We start from the raw sequence: 20,418 nt of genomic DNA, 5'->3' as shown, positions 1-20,418 counted from the left end.
CTCTGGGTGGATCCTGGGGTCACAGGGAGTGGTTATTCCAGGGGTCGAAGTTGAGTAGTGGCAGAGGGGAGTGGGAAGAGCTCAGAAGTTGGCCCTAAACTGCTAAGGTTTGATCCCCGATCTGTCACTGTCCCAGGGATTTGACCTTGGACAAATTCTTTTTTGTTGTTGTTCTTTATTATAATTATTCAATCATACTAACTGTCCAATTAGTGGGCTTCACTGTGACGTTTTCCCTTACATGTGTCTGTCCTGTTGATTGGGGCCGCCCTCCCAGGTGCCCCCTCTTGCCCTCCTCTCCCCACAGGTCCACTTCTTCTGTCCTAATAGCCCATCTTCTGTTTTCTGTTGTCTGGATTTTTTTTTTTTTTTTTAGTTTCCACATAGAAGAGAAAATGTGTGATACTTACCTTTCTGTGTCTGCCTGTCTTACTTAACATGATAACCTCCAGTTCCATACGTTTTGGACAAATTCTTTACTTTGAGTTGTCCCAGGAGTGGAACGAGGCGAGCCTTTCCTCGCTGGGTTTTCATGAGGGTTCACTGGGCAGGTATGCATCAGGCACTCGCAGGAGCATGCGCAGTGGTTGCCCTCAGGTGGGAGAGTATCTGCAGTCCTGTCTCCCCTGCCTCTCTGTCTTCTAAGGAGGGTCCACTCTTAGCTCTCCATGCAGCTCTCAGGGCTTTGGGGTTCTGATCTGGGGATAGGTGGTGGCGAGGATTGGAAGGAGAAACAAATGCTAAATTGATTCCCACACAGAAAGGGAGGGGGGCTTCCCCCAAACAGACCTTGAAACCTGGGTATAGAACAGGGAACAGGAGGAGGAGGGAAAGGCCCAGTGGATGGAGAAAGGGTATAGCCAGAGCCTGCCGTTGGGGGCACGTGGACAGACACAGAGGACAGATTTCCCCCAAATTCTGTGTCGCGCAATGCTGCTCTGCCTGTGGCCTGTCTTTGGGGGCTTCACATATTCCTGATATGTTCAAGGCTTCTGGAGTTTAATGTCTTCTGATTGAAGCCCTGTGTGCCGAGGGGTCTTCGGCCACCGGCCAGGAGGCCTGCGTGTGTTCAGGCTGTGTGAGCCTGGGGCTTTCAGTTTCCAGGGAAGATGTGACTGCGGTTTCCTTGTGAGCAAGGTCATTTCAGGGTCTGGAGAAACCCTCTCACAGAGGATGATCTCTCGTCTCCTAAATCCCCCAGAAACGGTACAAGAGCAGCTGGGAAAACCAGAAGGCAAGAGGGTTTGAGCTGAGTCTTGATGCCTTGACCTTCCTGGCAGCCAAAGCCAAGAGGGACCTGGCGAGCGAGGTGAGTCAGCCCCCAGAGTGTGGGGGAGCGTGGGGTCCTGCTGCCTAATGTCTGGGAGGGTCTCAAGGAATTGGGGCAGGTTCTTTATCCTCATGAGCCCCAGAGTTCTTATGTGTAAAGGGGGATAATAACAAGCATGGCTACCCTTGCAAGTTCCCTGGGAAAGCACTTGCTGGGCCTCTGTGTTGGTAGGTGGTAATTTAGGAATAGTCCTCGTAAGAGCAAGAATCCAGGGTCCTCACTGTACAGATGTCTAGAGATGGTCCATGACTTTCTAATGTGATTTATGATGTTCTATTTCTAAATCTGCTCTAGCCATGGTTAAAAATATAGACTCTAGCCAGGTGCAGTGGTGCACCCCTCTATTCCCAGTGGTTTGGGAGGCTTAGGCAGGAGGATCTCGAATTCAAAGCCAAACTCAGCAACAGTGAAGTGCTAAGCAACTCAGTGAGACCCCGTCTCTAAATAAAATACAAAATAGGGCTGGGGATGTGGCTCAGTGGTCAAGTGCTCCTGAGTTCAATCCCTGGAACCAAAAAAAAAAGAAACAGAATATAGGCTCTGATGTCAGACCTTGGCTATAACCCCAGCTCTATCACCTCTCAGCACTGTTATTTTGGGCAGATTGTTTAACCCTTCAGTAATTAACTTTCTGGTTAAACAGGTAATTGCAAAATGGTCAGGTGGAAATGAAATGAATTGATGTGTATTTATTTATTTGGTACTGGGGATTGAACCCAGGGGCACTTAACTACTGAGCCACATCCCCAGCCCTTTTGATATTTTATTTTGAGACAGGGTCTTGCTAAGTTGCTTAGTGCCCTGCTAAGTTGCACTGAGGCTGGCTTTGAACTTGTGATTCTCCTGCCTCTGCCTCCTGAGCCACTGGGATTACAGGCATGTGCCACAGCATCCAGGGATGTGTTGTTTTATAGTCCAATGTCATCTGTTATGAGCCTGATGGGAGATAAAGAGTTTGGGTCAGAGCATAAGTCAGACTCTGCTTCTGCCATCATGGAAGTCTTGCTTTAAAAACAAAACAAAACAATAACAAGAAAACAAAACAAAACAAAACAAAAACCACCAGTTGAGCCAGTGGCTTGGTCACATGGTTGGTTTTCACTCTGACATGAGCTCCTTACCTTGTAGTCAGCAAGCAACATTTTGCAAACCAGTTTGTGGGTGCACTTTGAGTGGCACCTGGTTACCCCATGCCTGGCTCAGTAAGTGTGCAATAAATAGCGGCAGATGTTGATGATGTTGCAGGCAAGAGATGAGGGTGGAGCCCAGGTCTCCTAATGGAGTAGCAAAAATGTTGAAAATAGTGCCACATAGCGTACGTGCTGCGGTTGCCCAAGCATTTCCCATTGACTCTCCTTCTGGTTCTCTCTGCCCCTGGCCTAGTGAATTCTTCAGTTTTCAGGAAACATATTCTTTTTAATTCCCATAATCCTTAAGCTCCTTTCTTAAATACCAGTTATATGTTGGCTATTCTATGTCTTTTTCATTTCATGACTACTTTTTAAAAACAATGTTCTCATTCTCTAAAAAAGATTTAGGGGTGGGGGTATAGCTCAGTGGTGAAGCACTTGCCTAACTTCTATGTCTGAAAAAGAAAAAAATTTAAAAAGATTTTAAGGTGATTTTTGTGGGGGGTGGGAAACCCAGGCCATTTAAAAATAAATCCCGAAAGATTGATCTCAAATTATTAGAGAGGAGTTGGAATTTCATAATAAAATTGGTAGAAGACTGATAATAGCTGAGCATTCAGCATTCAGGAAGCTGCCAGAGCTTTTGGGCAGCCAAGGTAAAAAAAAAAAAAATGGAATTAATGGGTAATAATATTTTATCTCCTCATTTGATGAAAGGAAATATATCAGTTGTCCAAACTCTAATTCTTTAAGGATTATGTCAAAGGCTTTGTTCTAACTCACATGCCTCCAGTTTGAATCTGAACAGCTCCTGGAGGAGATTCTCACGTCTTGTCACTCTGCTGCCTTCATGTAGGTGAAGTACAAGGAGGACTATGAGAAGTCTAGAGGGAAGCTCATCGGGGCCAAGGGTGCACAGGGCGATTCTCAGATGAGCCACTCACTGCAAATGTCCAAACTGCAGAGCGGATTGGAGTACAAAAAGGGCTTCGAGGACACCAAGTCCCAGTGCCACGTCTCCCTGGACATGATTCACCTGGCGCACGCCCGCCAGGCTCAGCACTTAGCCACAGACATAGGCTACAGGACAGTGTCCCATCACTTCACAGCGTTGCCCACGGACATGAAGGTGGAGTGGGCCAAGAAGGCGTATGGCTTGCAGAGTGACGTAAGCTCTATGTGTGGGTGTGTGCACGTGTACACGTGGGTGCTAGTGCTGGTGCAAGTGTGTCCCCCCCCCCCACACTTCAAGACAAATTGATGCTAGGGGATGCCTGTTTCTGGCTTCCTAAGTGGAAACACCTCAGCTTCCTGCTGGTTTAACCTTTATAGAAATTATGCCCATTTTAAATTCCTCACTAACAGAAAATCACAGAGCTACTTGTTCCTTCTTGGATTCTGATCTACATACATCTTCCAGGTTTCTTTTGACCACCAGGGAAAACGTATTTATGACATTCTTAGCTGTGGTTGGCTAAGGGAGAGTGTCACCATGGCTCATTCCAGCCGTCCCCAGTTTGGGAATGACCAGATGGCCAGCCTTCAACAACCTTCTCCTTCCCCCTTATGACCCACCGGGTGCCGTTTTCTTTCTGTCTTGAGTGGGCTCTTGTGCAAGAATGTGGGTGAATGGAAAAGGCGGGTCAGCTGCAGCCAGACTGTTCCACCCATGTGTGTGCTCATGTGTCTGTGTGTGTGAGTGTGTGTACTCACACTTTTTTCCAGGCAGGACTGTTTCATGATCCACAGATGATAGGCTAGTTGGGAGAAGTGTCCATTTAAATAACTGTCCATTAAAACTCCTCCTTCAATGGCAAGTAAAGAAATGAGAAACATCTTCCTCCTGCCCCCCACCGTGGTGGAGGGCAGGAATTGGCACCGTGGGAAGCCTCGGATGTCTTGTGAAATTCCCTCCAGTAGCTCCCGCCTGAGTTCTGTTACGAATTCTCATTTATTTCTCCCCTTCGTGTCATTTTAAACAAGAAAACTGGAAGTGCAGACAATGAGGATGCGCTTCTTTCCGAGGCAGACCTGGGTCCCCGGTAATGAGGGCCAAGGTGGGTTTGGTCCCTCCTGCTCTACCCCCAGGAGTGTGGGCGGGGCCTAAAGCCCAGCTCCACAGGGAGGGCTCCAATTAAAGAGGAAATTAATTTACATTTGGAAGCCCTACCTGTGACTGTGCAGAAATGGATAAGACAAGAGTGGCATATGATTTGACTCAGCTGGCACCAAGGGGACATCGGGAGCCGTTAATAGCCCTTTAAATGTCTGTGCACCAACAATGGCCTGCCTTTTTTTTTTTTTCTTTCTTTCTTTTTTTTTCCCTCTCTCTCCTTTGTCAGAACCAATACAGGGCAGATGTGAAGTGGATGAAAGGCACGGGCTGGGTCGCCACCGGGTCATTAAATGTGGAGCAGGCAAAGAAGGCAGGAGAACTCATTAGCGAGGTGAGATTTCCTGACAGCGTGTACCAGGCCTGGCTGCATTAGGCGTGCGGCGTTTCTGTATAAAATTAAAATAATTTCCACTCAAAAGGCAAAGAAGAAGGCAAAGCCACATGAAAGGCCTCCGAACCCGGACTAGGGCTGGTAATTAGAGGGAAACCACATACCAAACACACACCAGTGGGGGCCCATAGAGCCCCGGCAAAAACAAAGTGGGTGACAAATGACATTATGAATAATAATGACAATCAAAAGGAGCTCAATTGCTACCCACCAACTTACCTTTTTAATGAAGCAGCACAGGAGAGATGATGAAAAGATACATTTATTGCGCCCAGAAAGCGCTTTGTGTAACTTTACGCCCGTTTTCCTTCTCTCTTTCGGCCACCGTGTAAACAGTTTTCGAATGTTCACGTGGTGTCCGGCGTGGTGACATGGTTGGTGCTTTCTTGTGAGAGTAGATTAGATTCTACTGAATTTAAATCTCACTCCTGCCAACTTATAGCCACCCTGGCTGGACCCGAGGGCACTCCTGCTTATAAAAAGAGCCATTTCCCCACCTTTCGGGACGGTTCCTCGAGCAGCAATTTTAAAGACTTAGCACGGTTGACGCTTTGCTAACTCCGTGCTGTGGGGGAGCTGCCTGGGTCTCTCTCAGGGTGTTTAGCACCCTCTCTGAACCCCAGATGCCCGTAGCACCTTCTGCCTCGCTGTGACAACCAAAGAGGTCCTAAACATGGGCAGGTGTCCTCCAGGAGGCAGAATTGCCACTGGACTGGGTGCCCTGGCCAGGCATCCGTGGCTCCTGCTCACACAGAGGCCCCCCATCAAACCTGGCCCTCTTCATGTCTGTTTGGGGAGGGCCTTGCTCAGAGGCAGGTGAGCATTCGACTAACTTCGGGGTACTCTGATCTTTCTGGATTTTTCTGGGCGTCACAATGGCCACATCCCTTAAATGCTTCAGCTTTGGCAGTGAGAATCCTGGGACGTTGTTTTGAGGAGACTTTCTTACTGAATGCACAGGCCACACAGAGGGGCACAGAGGGGCACCCATGTTGGCTTTTCAAGCACACCTGCTCCGCATTGATACTTTCCCAGGGGAGAGCATTCTAGTTACATGACACACAGCAGGGTTGATTTCAAAAGTGGCCTCACCCAGATCAGCGCAGGGACCTTATTCAATAACCCCCGAGGCTCAGAAGGTCCTCAGATCTCAGTGGCGACAATACTGCCCTAAGTTGTTCTGTATAATTAAGGAGAGACCTTCTCAGGCAGATGAACCTGAAAAACTTAGAGGAACGAACATTTGGGTTTGATGATTCATGATCCTTACCTCTCAATTTTGGGTTTACTCATAAAAGAAAATGAAGAGTAAAGACCGCCATCAGCATCACTGGGCTTCAAGGTGATTCTGGTAGGAGTCTAAGTCTGGCAGCCCAGAAATCTTTTGGGAACCATTTATCCCTTGGTGATTTAATTTATGACATCATCTTGCAAACTTTCTCCAGGAATTTGGTTACCTTTCTTAATGTCTTCGCTTCATACCAGCCCTCAAACTTCAGGGAGAAAGGGAAGACATCACTCAACAATCTTTCCCAACTATCTCAATTCAGGCCACGGTGTTTTTAAGTTACTGTTCACTTGAGTCAACTTCTTAACTGTCAGGGTGCCAGGCATTGTTGAAAGAACCACAGGTGGGCATGCATGCACACACCCCCTCTGTATGCCTATGGTGTAAAGCAAGAGTCAGATAACCTTTTCTGCCAAGGACCAGAGAGGACCAGATAGTAAATATTTTTAGCCCAGCAGGTTTTATGGACTCTGTCACAACTAGCTGAAAAATGACCATATGCAATACATAGGTGAATGATCATGGCTGTGTTCCAATAAAACTTTATTTACAAAAATGGGTAATGGGCTACATTTGACTGCATCTAATACGACCTAGCACCATATGCAAAAGCCCAACTAGGATAAATAAAGGGATATTTGTTAAATAATGATTTGATTTAGGAAAACAAACTACACAGTCCTATTAAAACAGCAACTATTTCAGTTCCTGGGAAGAATACTTTGATTAAAGGAAAAAGGAATTAATTTAAGCATGATTTTCAAAACACTTCAAAATTGGGTTCTAAGGCCTTTGCCAGCATGTGAATTTTTTGTTTGTTTGTTTCAGTGTCTCTCAATTTATGTGGTGACTCATTCCAATCATAGCACCCTTTTCTTATTTAATATTTTAAAGAATTATTACACATGCTAACCGAACCAGCCTCTTAAGTGATTGGCTAGTGTACGTTCCCTGACTGTTAAATGCCAGGGTTTTGACTGTGATAATGTGTGCCAAGTCCTTTTATAGAAAGAAAATAGAAAGCTTCAATGGATAAGTAACTATGAACGCTCTCAGAGCCAAACTAAGATATGTAAACAACTGCGACATAGTATTTGAAGCCTATAAAAGGAATCCTTTCCTAAGTGTGGATCCTACAGTTTTTTTACTGGTATAACCTAATTTTGAGATGTTGTCTTTGCACCAGGTAGAAATGCTTTAATGTTAATTGACATGAGGTTATTCTTAAATTGAAACAAATATTAACCTGAAGGCACCTAGGATATAAAGATGGAGGAAGCAGAATAATAATTATGTTCACAAATTCACTCTAATCTCAAGCAACCTATGATTTTCTCTTTCAAATGGCATGAAAGAGCAGCACAAAATTCACAGCTTTGATCTTTTCCTGCTCAACAGAAGAAGTACCGTCAGCATCCAGATGCTTTGAAGTTTACCAGTATTAAAGACACTCCGGAGATGGTCCAGGCCAGAATTAGTTATACCCAAGCAGTGGATGTAAGTGATAATGTATATACATTATGACTCTAAGAGTGGGCCCTTCTTTCAACAGTGCGATTGAAGCGGAGGGGATCTTGGGCTTGCTCCTTCTGTCTTCCTAAGGATGAAGGAGCTCCTTGTCCTTTGCCGAGGCTCTCCTTAGCGGGGGTGCTTCCTCATTAGGATGCAAACGGGGCGTTCCTGCACTTAGGATGCCAAGTGGGGCTCCGCACCCCACTGCCCCAAGATGCTCTCCTTCCTGCCCATTTGCATGTCTTGTAGATTCCGTGATGAATCCTTCCCCCCTCCTTTGTTTGAAAGTGTGATTTTTCAGAAGGGAACTTGGGGTGAGATTCTTGCTAATTGGAATACCGAAGCCATGCTTAGGAGTCTATAGGACCCAAGGGCAGGGATAGTTCTGTTTCCCAGACTTTGAAAACGATTTGAATCTGATTTATGGACATTACCCTGGCTTTCAAGCCATTTCCCATATTCCCTTTATAATGTGGAACCAAGGTTTGACCCTTTGCCCTCTCAGTGCTGGGTTCACAAGAGACTAAATAGAATGACAAGTTCCTATAAAAATTCACTTTGGGACATGGATTAGCTCTGGCCAATTCAATTGAGAGGAGCCCATGGCTCTTTGGGTAAAGCAGAGCTGCATTTTAAATTTCTTCAAATCGTTCAACTTGCCACATGGAAAATTCCCAAACCTTGTGGGTAGGGGTTTTAAAATTCTCTCCCTTGCGTCCCAGCACATCATTCTGGCTGTGCCTTATTTGACAGGAATTCTGAAATGGGCCGGGCGCTTGTCAGAATAGGCAGTGGGATGATTTCCAAGCTTATGGGCTCAGGAATTTATAATTTCTTGTTAATCAGCCCATCAAAATCAAATTGAATTCTGAGAAACACAGATGGTCAAATAGGAATTTCTTCAGAGAAAAACAATACTTGCTTCCTCCTTACCCTAATCACCTCTAGGGGGCACTGCTGTGATACGCAGGAACTTGGACACAGCAGCTAAGATTTGGGATGGAGAAACTTTCTCTGGTGACTGATGCCAACTCCACATGTCATTGCAAACTACAAGGATGTCAGAAGCCAAAATCAGAGCTATGGGTTAAAAGAGCCCCATACCCACCCAGGGGAGGTTTATTAGGACAAGAATCCTTGAGATGGGAGAGGGGACAGGGATGGAGGCAGAGGAACCCCACAGACAGGCTTCTGCCTCCTCATGCCCTCTCGCCACTTTTAGTTAATAACCAAATCACCGGATGGAACCTGGACTTCGTTTTCTTGTTTGCGCTCACCTCAGAGGTGTGCTAGGAGTGGCGTATTCACAGAGGGGAAATATTCTGAGCTGTCATATTCTGAGCTGGAAAGTAGAATTGGGGAGAGAATGATGTGCACGTTGCCATGTCAGCTATAAATCTGGGTGCAGCCAGGGTGCCCGCGATCCTGTGTCCACGAGGACATGGTAGCTACAGCACCTTGGTCTCCTGGAGTGCAAGGTGGCCAATGCATGGGGAGGCTCCGAGTTTAATGCAAACCCTCTCTCCATCCACAGAGGCTGTACAGGGAACAAGGAGAGAACATAAAGCATCATTACACACAGACCACAGACCTGCCTGAGGTCCTGCTGGCCAAGCTGAATGCCATGAACATCAGCGAGGTGAGGTTGACCTGAACCATTAGGGACACTGGTTTCCATGATGCAAGTCAGAGTACCTTCATGGGCATGCACCATGCCCAGTGCTCAAAAGGTCCTGGGCTGGTTTTAAGCTCTGTCGTCACCTTCTTGAAACGTGTGGCCATTTTGAATAAGGAGAGCCACACTTTGGTTTGCATTGGGCCCTGCAAATGGTGTAGCTGATTCTGCAGAAGTGTTGAGCTCATTGCAGAGAATGAGCCAGGGAAGACGACCTCCCTGCCTCAGTACAAAGGGATGTGTACCAAGGAGCTGAAGTGTGGAAGTATCTCAGTAAAGCTGAGTGCATCCGGGGCTGTGCCAAGGAGATGCCTGGGGGCTTAACTCCCGTCCCCTATAATCTCTATCTGCACTCCCACCTGCCACTCCTATTCTTCGATAGAGACATTTGGTTTTTCTTTATCTTAACATGAAGAGCTATGCAAATGCAGCCTTGCACCCCCTTCTTCCAGTTAACTTGCTGGTCAGAAAAATCTGGGTCTGACTCTTTGCTTTTAACCCCTTTCTCTGTGGTTTACCTGCCAAGGGTGGATGGGAGGCAGGAGCCCACTCTGAACATTTGTTCTAAGGTCTAGTGATCTCCAAACCCAACTGGGGTTAGGATTGGGGTGGGGGGGGAGAGAAGCCCACCACAAACCAGATTCCCACTTTGGTAAACCAGAGTTTAGGAACCACCGGGTCACATGAAGGTCTTTATTTGTACACATCTTTCTTCCAGACACGGTATAAGGAATCCTGGAGTAAACTTCGAGACGGTGGATATAAACTGAGGTTGGATGCCATTCCGTTCCAGGCAGCAAAGGCTTCTAGTGAAATCATAAGTGATGTGAGCATCCGATACTATGACAATGTTTCATCCTACCCAGCTTTAGCTCTTTTTTGCCTCTAACCCCTGCTTTCTTTTGCCTGTGGATAATTTCCTCTCCTCTCCGAACTGACTGTGTTAGGGCAATCAGATAATGACCAGTGCAAAAGAACATACCTTACAACAAAAAAAATTCCCTAGCGGGGGGTACAAAGCCAAATGCTGGACTGTAAACATGGACCCTGGGCAGATGAAATGTACCCTCCACCAAGAGTTTTCATAAAGGGAGTCTGTGTGAAGAGACCGTTAACAATGCGTGCACCTTCTTGCAGCCCGGGCCGCCCAAGTGCTAATGTGTCCTGCCATTTCATAGCTGAGCCCTTTAGTCATTGGGAGTCTTGCATATGAAAGAATAGACCTTTTGACAACTCCCGCGCGTTTTCTTTTAACTCACCCAGTTACTGTCAAAAGAACAAAACATTTTTGCCCAATACCCACCTCTTCCATTCCGTGTCCCTTGTCCCCGAGCTGTTACTCTCTCCCGCTCTCTTTCCCTTTAGTACAAATACAAAGAGGCATTTGAGAAAATGAAAGGACAGATGCTTGGCTCCCGGAGCTTGGAAGATGATCTCAGCCTTGCACATTCAGTGCACGCGACCTCACTGCAGAGTGATGTAAGTAGGAGAAAATGCGACCGGAGCCGGGGGCCCCGCTTAACCATGTTCATGGCACAGCCAACTAGTGTCACTTGTCCTTGTGGAAGTGGGCATTGGTTCTGTTGTTAAATTGCGTTTGGACTTCAGCCTCTTCTGCTATCAAATGAGGTTGGATGAGTTGGCCCTTTAGTTCCCTTCCGGGCAGGACATTCTTTGATTTGGACCACTGACCGCAAATGGTGGCCTATGGCCTGCAGAGGTATTTTGTTTGGTCTGCGGAGTGAATTAGCTGCAAACATTTAAAAACGGAAAGTGTGACATAAAAGTTTGAGAAGCTAGACTGGGTTCCCGAAGGCCACCGTGGGTTGAGGTTGCTTACCAACAGCTTGCTGGTAGCTCCCTACAGAGGGGGTCTGTGCTCTCCTGGCCAGCAGCTGCCCCTCCTCCTCCGCCTTTTCCTTCACTTATTTGTGCTACCTGCACAAATGTGGGCATCTGAGCTTGCCACCACCCTCAGAGTTGATCCTGACCCCTGGGTGTTGGCACATGTGTGTACATGCTGTCTCCTTGCACATGTGAGCTGGCTAATACCACTGGTAACATCTGCATTCAACATGTTACGAAACTCCAAATGCTGTCATGTACAATGTCTCATATAACCTCAAACCATCTCTGGGAACTAACTCTACCTTGTTATTCACCCTGGTTTCCTGATAAGGAGATGGAGACTGTGTTGGTTTGCATCACTGTGACCAAAATACCTGACAAGAATAACTTAGAGGAGGGAAAGTTTATTTTGGCTCCTAGTTTCGTCCATGGTCAGTCAAATCCATTGCTTTGGGCTGAAGGTGAGGGAGAGTATCGTGGCGGAAAGGCATGATGGGAGAGCTCTGCTCCATTCATGGCAGCTAGGAAACAGAAAGAGAGAAGGAGGAATGGGGCCAAAGGGAAGATGCACCCTTCCAGGGCTCACTTCCATGGCCCCCGTCTTTCAGCCATGCCCCACCTGTCTACAGCTACCCCCCGGCTGAACCGTTCAAACTCAGATGAACTGATAAGGCTACAGCTCTCATAATCGAATCTTCTCACCTCTTACAATCCAGCCACCTCTCCTCTGAACATTCTTGCATTAATACGGGAGCTTTTGAGGGACACCTCATATCCAAGTCACAATTAGAGACTGGGTGGTTCAGTCCCTTACTTAAGGTCAACTAGAGAGGAGCAAGGCCAGGAAGTGGCGCCGACTCCATGTCTCAAACTCTTTCCACAGCTTCACATGTTCTTTGCTATTTTATTCTCTGTCTCGGTTGTTTTCCCCATTTCTAATACCCACCCCCCCTTTCTTTTTGTCCTGTGACTATGGGGTTGGGCATGAATTGTGCTTGGCCTTGTGCTAGAGCGAGGGCAGGATAAGTGGGGTGGCAATTTAGGGTGGGGTGATGGAGCTTCAGGGAAGCGGTGGGAAAGATGGAGGAGAATGAGGAAGAAAAGATGGTGATTACGCACCTGATCCTGAGAGGGCTCTGGCTGAAATTCGCAGGCCGCCCAGCAGCTCCTCCAGGAGGGTATGGAGCCAGTCTGGAGTGGGCTTCCCTTGCTCTCTCAGGATGTGCGTTGGGTTTGGGGAATGTCCATCCCTCGGGGCTGGCTCTGCAGACATCCACCCTACTGCTCCTGGCCCTCAGGTTGACCAGGAAGTCACCTAATATTTTGAGAAAGTTCTTCCTTAGTTCCTGTGAGATGAGGACCCTTGGTGTCTAAACCCTGAACCTGAGTGGATGGTGTGGAAAAGAGTAAAAAGGGGACAGGGCCCAGGGTGGCCGTGCATCCTCATACTTCTGGAAAAATTAGATCTAACGAATTGAGCAAGGGGATCACTGACGTTCTATCTGGGCCTTGTATTCTCCCCTAACAGGGGAGCTGTGGGCCTTCTTTACCCAGATCAATGACCTCCAAGAACTGGGGTGGTGAATGGCAGGACTTGGAGTTGAGCCCTGCTTATTAGGCCATTCCCCACAAGTAAGGAGCACAAATCCTGCCAGGAACATCCCCGGGGCTGACCTGGGACACTTACACTGCAGTGGCTCTTGCTGACAGTCCCATTGCAAATGGTGGCTTTGAAATAGCCGCTGTTGATCTGTTTGCCCCTCCAGGTGAATTACAAGAAAGGCTTTGAACACTCAAAGGCACACTTCCATCTGCCGTTGGACATGGTAACCCTGGTGCACGCCAAGAAGGCTCAGACCCTGGCCAGCGACCAGGACTACAGACATCCGCTCCCCCAGCACACGTCCTTGGCAGAAGACCTGAGGCTGCGCTGTGCCAAGAAAGCTCACAAGTTGCAGAGCGAGGTAAGGAGGCCTGGCCTCTCCCTCAAGGCCCTTCTTCTCCCAGCTCTGACTGTGCAGCCCTGGCCTGCAGCTTCTGACGGCTCAGTAAAGGCCGCAGACATTGGGAATCCTAAATGTGCATCTTCTTCTGAGACACAGCCTGAGAGTTCCTGCACAATTACACGAGTCAATAAGGAGAGCTACCATTTACTGAGAATTTTTGCTCAATTCCAAGCACCGTTGTTTTCACACATTCTCTTATTTAATCCTCACACTAACCCTGAAGGGATGGTCTTCATCCCCACTACACAGAGAAGTTACAGTGAGGTGCCAAGAAGATAAACGGCTTACCCAAGATCACACAGCTATACATGAGAGAGGGGGGTGCTGGATCTGAACTTGAGGTTCAAGTGGAGGAGATGCCCCTAGGTTCATACATTTTCACACTCAGGAGTTGCCAGCAGCTTTGCCTCTGGCTGCACATTGGATGGAGGGTTTCTTTTGGAGCTTTCTCCACTCCTGCCCCCCTTCTGGGGAGCACTGAGATGTGTCTGTAGACGCTGCTCAGAGCCCATCCATCAACTGACCCACGTCAGGGGAAGCGAGCGCAGGGGGAGGTCTAGGGAATCAGAGCCCCTTCTTTAGGCTTCTCCTGGTGCCTGTCCTCTGCAGCAGGCCAGGGAGGGGCAGGAAGAAGGAGGACTTGCTGGCTCTGGAGGAGAGGCAGCTAACGCTCCTCTGCAGCAGCAGCAGCAGCAGCAGCAGCAGCAGCAGCAGCAGCAGCAACAGCCTGTTTTGCTGACACCTCTATCCCAGGTTGCCAGGTGTGCGTGCTCTGAGATTTGCAGGTAACGGGCCTCTGTAGGAGAGTAGAACACCACACGAGACCCTGTTCCTGGTTTGGCGGTGCCAGTGAGCCAAGTGGCGCTCAGGTCTGGTGTCTGTCGTCTCTTGGAGTTTTATGCCTGTGTACAGTGTTTACTCAATGACATCAGCTGTCAGGAACCTGAGAGCAGCTGTAGGAACCAGGGAGCTGCCACGCTCATCCCGGGCCCCTTTGTCACTTGCACAGAGCCCTCGCTTGCCCTGCCTCCTGTCGTGATGGCAATTGGAAGGCAGAAGGCCCAGGGGCCACCTCGCTGGCTGAGGGGAGTGACTTTGGGGACTCTTTAAACTGTCATCCCAAATCACTCTGGTACACACGCTCACCCCTATCCAGGCAGGCTCAGACAGGCCTTTGCCAGAGTGTTTTGGATTCGTTTATTCGTTCTTTCTTAACCCATAATTAATTAATGACACCCGCTGCTACCGGGTTCTGTTTTAGAAGACCTGTTAAGCCATTTGCACGCGCGCCCCAAGACGACTGACTTCTACCCACAATCCACCCCAGCGTTTATTTTTTGATAGCTCACATTAAAATGAAAATCTGTCTAGCATCGCTACCACAGCTACTCTGAGACAAGTGACAGCAGAATTATCTTCTTCTGACCTACATTTTCCCCCCTAGTGAGCATTTGCCAAGAAGCATCTGTGCGATCGCTGAGCATGGTGTATCTGAGAGACGGACGCGGCCCTGAGTTCTAATTGTGACAGATGCTATGTCACAGACCTCTGGCTTCTCCTTGCTGTTGTTCTGAGGGTTCAGCTTTTCTGATTCTTTGTATTGTTCCTTGCAGAATTTGTACCGCTCAGACCTGAACTTCATGCGAGGCGTTGCCTGCGTCGTTCCAGGCACATTAGAGATTGAAGGAAGAAAGAGGGCATCTGAGCTCATCAGTGAGGTGACTGGGACTGGGGGTGGGGCTGTAAGGCCAGTGGGAACTTCAGCTGTCACAGTGATGGCTCACCACCTAGCCTCTTGCCTGGCTTCTGTCGTCACTGATTTTTCCATGCAGTTAGATGCCATTGAAGATGTCATTGTGGCCCTGGAGTCAGTTCCTGTATTAACATGTAACAATTATCCACTGTCCCTTTGAAAAGTGGCCCTATGGTACAATGCAAAGCCAACAGGCTTTGGAGACCAATAGAGAAGAGATTGAAGTTTCAGACCAGTATTCATTTGCTGTATGCCCTCAGACCAGTGACCAGCTCTCTCTGAGCCTCAGTTTCTTATTAGTCAGATGGGAATACTCATGCCTCCCCATTTAGCTTTTGTGAGGACTCACACTAATCTAAGCACAGTTCATGTGTCAGCTGTATACAAAGTGTTCACTATAAGATTGGTGGTAATTTTTGGTTAAAAAAAATATGCAATGCTTAGAATTCTGCACCCCTGAGTAATGTAGCTCAGCCCTGAGATGCCCACAGGACTTCTTTCCACAGTCTATGCAAGGACAGGGGCACATAATGGAGGCACAGGAGTGGAAGGTGTCAGAGTGCAGCCCAGGAGCTCCAGTGGGTTCCCAGTGTGCTTCTCGTGGGAGTTTAGGTCTTGTTTGTGCTCCATTTCTTCAAGGAAGTCACTAAAATGAAGGTTTCTTAAGCTCATGATGCATCAGAACCCTGTTGGAGCTTAAAAGAAAACCCAGAGATGTGGGCCCCACTAGTGATTTTCTGATCCTCAGCCTCCCCAGTAGCTGGGATTATTGGTCTCCTGGGTCGTGTGACAGGTGCATGGTTAGAGGCTACAAAGCTGGCCCTAGTGTCACCTCAAGCACAGGGCAACCAGGTCTCTGTTCGGGAGCAAACTTCAAATTTAAATAGTCTCGTTTGGTTTCATGGCAAAGGCTAGCTCTCCCCTTCCCACTCATGAGTGTCTGGTTCAGTCCACCGTCCTGTCCTCCTCTCTGCTTCTTCATCCCCATAAGTTGGGAGGTCACAAGAGTAGGGGACCGACTGGACTCTGGAGCGACAGGCTTGCAGCCTTTGCAAAATGAGTCTTTAACTAGTATTCCAAGAACTGGTTCTCCTCTGGTTTAAACCTTACGGAGTCGTCTTCTTCCTTTCTCCTGTGTGGATTTAGAGTAAATACCGTCAGCATCCTGGGTCGATCAAGTACACGACTGTGACGGACACCCCCAACCTCCTTCATGCAAAGTTCAGCAACCAGATTACCAACGAGGTAAACTCTCCTATGACTTTTTAAAAACTGATGTTTGTGGGCTGAGGGAGGAGGAAGAGCCTATGTGTTTGTATGGAGGCTTAGAAAGCAAAGAGCATTATGCTCAGAGTCTGAATATTGTCCAGAGGGAAAGAGGAGCAGTAGGGAATGTGGGTTAGTCTGTGGTCTTGCTCCCTTAGGGCTGGCTTGGACCAGCCTCTGCAGTGTCCCCTGGGAATGCTCGGGCCCCACCCTGAGCCACTGAATCCAAAGGTTACGTCACGAGAGCCTCAGGTGATTCCTTTGCACATTAAGGTCTGAGAAGTTCTGGTCTATAATTCCTTTCTTCTATCTAGGCAAATATGGACTAACCAATTTTATATCGTCACTGTGGGAGGATCTGTGGTTCTGCTTGGACGGTCCCAAAGCTCAGGGCTCGTCAGTCTTCCTGACCCCTGCCTCCTCTCCTTCTCACTCGCTATTTACCTGGCTCTAGCAAAGGGAAAAGAATGTTGCTCCATAAGCGGTCTTTCCCACCCTTTTGATCCTACTTCTTTCACTGACCTGACATAGGTGTGCTGACAGAGATGTAAATATTGAGTTGTCTTTAGGTTTTAAGATTCTCCTGTGACTTTTAGAAGTCAAGTGAAATTTGACTATTGATATGATATATATATATATATATATATATATATATATATATATATATATATATATATATTTATTTATTTATTATTTTAATCAGAGTCTCTCTAAGTTGCTTAGGGCCTTCTCAGTTGCTGAGGCTGCCTTTGAACTTGGTATTCTCCTGCCTCAGCCTCCCAAGTAGCTGGAATTACAGGCATGTGCCATCCTGCCCTGCTTGAATATGATTGATACTGTTAATTTCCACTTTCACCCCAAATTAAGAAGAAGTGAGCTGGAGAAAAAAGTCTGGAGAGGTGGAATTCATGGTCTTGTTCAGTGATGTTATCAGTTTTAAATTCTTATTTAACCTTTCCTGCCATCTTGAAACGTGGCATTCACAGGAGCCACGTTTCAGATGCATGTTTCAGATGCAGTGACAATATCTTTTATGATGGCCTCTGGCCTCGGAGAACTCAGCAACCCTTTAGCCTCCTTTCTAACCATCAGGATTGGTGCTTCTGTAGAGGATGAGGCTGTTCAGGGCAGCCCTGGCGTGGGCTTGCTCATGGGGAGGATCCCTGGTGTTAGGACAGGACGCACACCAGGACTGGGCGCCCCCTTTCTCCAGGCAGGGCTTCTTCTAAATCTCTCAGGTCTTAGCATCATCTTATGCTTTGTCCCCAAGGACAAGGTCTGTGTCATGAGAAATGTCAATGGCATACTTAAATTTACGTCATTCCCTGGCCTATTATTGAGCAAAGAAAATAGCAGCTTTTTATATATTTCTCCTATTTCATTGATTTGACCCATAAAGACTTGTATGGGAGGAAATGTCTCCTTGGAGGTCACAGATGTATCTCTGACATTGAATGACCTTTTGCTGTCATGTTTGCCCAGTTACAAAAGAGGAGTGTCCAGCACTTCAGAAACGTATAGCACTTATCTTCTTTCTTTTCTTTTCTTTTCTTTTTTTTCCGTTTGTGGGCAGCGTCTGTATAAAGCAGCTGGAGAGGATGCTAGACACCAGTACACAATGACCCTGGGTCTGCCCGAGTTTGTCCGAGCAAAAACAAATGCGGCCAATCTGAGCGACGTAAGCCTGTCCTTCTGCTCAACTTGAGCATGCTCCCAGCCATGCATGCTTGTGTGACTGTGACGAGCCCTGACAGTGACCTTTCTGGCATTCACAGGAGCCACGTTTCAGATGCATGTTTTAGATGCCCCTGTGCAACCCACCTACCTTTGCCCAAATGTGTGGGGTGCATAGGTGTGCTCAGAGCCTGCCGCAGGATGTGCTGAGATTTTTCTCTGCCAAATAGGAAGCCTTTGCTTCTCAGAAATTGGTTCTGGAGCCCCGTGCTACGAATGAAAGGGGTAGCCTTTGTTCACTGATTCATGTAATTTATTTATTTATTTTTAAAGATGTACATATGTTCTCACTTTAGGCAAAATACAAGGAGTCTTGGCATAATCTCCGTGCTCAAGGCTACAAGCTGACAATAGATGCACTCCCCTTCCAGGCTGCAAGGGCCTCTGGGGACATCGCCAGCGATGTGAGTGGAATGTTCTGACCTTCCATCTTGCCTAATCTCTGTTAACTTCATGTAAAACAATGTCTGTGGCTGATTTCCCTGAATTAAAGCAAATCTATAACCATGAGAGACAGGATGTCACCTGCAGAATATATTAGTTATGAATGAGATCCTTTGACAGAGGGAGGGAAAGAAATGCTTTGTGAATCGGGAGCTAAATTCAGGCAACCGATCTCCAGCAGGAAGGAGCTTGTGGCTTATTTCTAATTGCAGAGTCTGGGCCGTCTGGGGACGCCCTGTAATGTGTGAACTGCCTGTTTTGAAACCCCACCCAGAATTGGAACTGGATCTCCCCTGAGACGGCTAGGCAGCCCTAACATGCCTTCCCCTTGGCTCCCTGAAGTTTCCTGCCACAGTGTTAGGGTCTGCCAGCTGCGTTGCAGCCACTCTGTTGATAACGTCCGTAGCTTTGGGACATGAAGGTGACTTTCTCTTTCCCACAAACAAATCACAGAAAACGTGGACTTCAAATAAATGGATCCTGTCTTTTGGGTTTAATGTTTTGCCAAGCGCAAACAGATGAAGCACGAGTTTCTCTTTTACCCTTTTTGATAAATTCCGTTTGGCCACAGGACACGTAAGGGGAGTGGGACCCTTGCTTTGGTTCTAAGGATCTGATTCTAATTAGATGGAAAGATGGAGCAATGTTTTAATTGTTCCTTCCCCAGGGAGGAAGGCACGCTCTCAGGCCAGCCCCGCCGTGGTGGCTCTTATAATCTTCACCTCCTCTTGTAAGAGGTGATTTTTCTAGGGTCTTCGGGGTAGCACAGATGGAATTTAAGCAGCTGGGTACAGAACCCTGACCTGCTGGTGCTGCCGTCCAGTTTCTCTACAGACACGACTTTGTGAAGGAGCGAGGGAAGCTCATCGGGATCCGCAGTGTAAGCGATGACCCCCGGCTACGTCACTGTCGGCTCATGGGCCAGCTGCAAAGTGAGCATCAGTACAAGAGGGAGGCAGCCGGCAGCCAAGCCCAGTGCCACCTACCCATGGACATGGTGCACTTGGTCCATGCCAGGAAGGCCCAGGCCCTGGCCAGTGACCATGACTACAGGACTCAGTACCACGAGTTCACGGCGCTACCCGAAGACTTGAAGTTGGCCTGGGCCAAGAAAGCCCATGCCCTGCAGAGTGAGGTAGGCCCCTTGTGGAATGAAAACCAGCCCCTCCTTCCTCCTTCCGCCAGACGCTAGTGTCCACCACTGCCCCTTCCTTGGGCTTCTGGACCCTCTAGTCCCAGTGACTTGCTTCATCTAAGTTGAAATCCATCGTTCAGTCATTCAACCAATGTTGCTGAGCACCTTCTACATACCAGGTACTGCGCTAGGCCCTGGGAGTGTAACAGTCAACAAAAAAGGAAAACAATCTCATGCTCATGGGACTTCTGTTCTCCAGGAAGGAGATAGACCATGATTGATAAGGCAAATCTATAGCAAGTTAGATGGCGACATGCTATGGAGACAAATGGATCAGGGGAGTGGGTAGGGGCTGTGGATGTGTGTGTTCATGCACAGGCACAATCTAAAAGACAGCATCAGGGTAGCTCTTGTTGGAAAGGTGACATTCACAGGCCTAAAGGAGACGAGAGAAGGGGATAGAGAATTCTAGGCAAATAGAACAGCAAGTTCAAAGGCCAGGGTCCTGGCAGGAACGGGCTTGGCGTATTTGAGACCTGAGTGAAGCAAGTGGGGGGCTGTCATGGGAGATGGGGTCAGAGAGAGCACAGGGTCTAGGCTGAAGATGGGAGGGATGGGGGTGAGGATAAGACAAGAATAGTTCAGGACCAGCTGACACCTGCTGACTGCTGCCCATTGCTTGTATCATTGCCATAGCTCTAAGGTGGGGACAGATGTCACTCCTACCTTATAGATGAGAGCATGAGGAGGCACCAAGCAGAGTCTAGCTCTAGAACCCACTTTCTCAGCC

The 20,418-nt window shown here is 47.8% G+C and overlaps 1 protein-coding gene across 3 annotated transcripts in view; it reads left to right on the top strand.

Annotated features, from left to right (window-relative positions):
• Nrap (nebulin related anchoring protein) overlaps nucleotides 1–20,418 on the top strand; it is a 71,201-nt gene that overhangs the window by 36,693 nt on the left and 14,090 nt on the right. For all 3 annotated transcript variants that reach the window (XM_076835277.1, XM_076835278.1, XM_076835276.1), the window contains 13 exons: nucleotides 1,202–1,309; nucleotides 3,317–3,628; nucleotides 4,803–4,907; nucleotides 7,654–7,752; nucleotides 9,302–9,406; nucleotides 10,161–10,268; nucleotides 10,808–10,921; nucleotides 13,057–13,254; nucleotides 14,910–15,014; nucleotides 16,196–16,294; nucleotides 17,889–17,993; nucleotides 18,346–18,453; nucleotides 19,317–19,628. In XM_076835277.1, coding sequence (XP_076691392.1) covers nucleotides 1,202–1,309; nucleotides 3,317–3,628; nucleotides 4,803–4,907; nucleotides 7,654–7,752; nucleotides 9,302–9,406; nucleotides 10,161–10,268; nucleotides 10,808–10,921; nucleotides 13,057–13,254; nucleotides 14,910–15,014; nucleotides 16,196–16,294; nucleotides 17,889–17,993; nucleotides 18,346–18,453; nucleotides 19,317–19,628 — 1,878 coding nt within the window. The remainder of the gene's footprint in view (nucleotides 1–1,201; nucleotides 1,310–3,316; nucleotides 3,629–4,802; nucleotides 4,908–7,653; nucleotides 7,753–9,301; nucleotides 9,407–10,160; nucleotides 10,269–10,807; nucleotides 10,922–13,056; nucleotides 13,255–14,909; nucleotides 15,015–16,195; nucleotides 16,295–17,888; nucleotides 17,994–18,345; nucleotides 18,454–19,316; nucleotides 19,629–20,418) is intronic.

The sequence above is a fragment of the Callospermophilus lateralis genome, chromosome 15 (genome assembly GCF_048772815.1).
Source record: "Callospermophilus lateralis isolate mCalLat2 chromosome 15, mCalLat2.hap1, whole genome shotgun sequence".
NCBI classification, from domain to species: domain Eukaryota; kingdom Metazoa; phylum Chordata; class Mammalia; order Rodentia; family Sciuridae; genus Callospermophilus; species Callospermophilus lateralis.
Note: the sequence above shows the minus strand (reverse complement) of the source record. Positions and strands in the feature narration are given on the sequence as shown.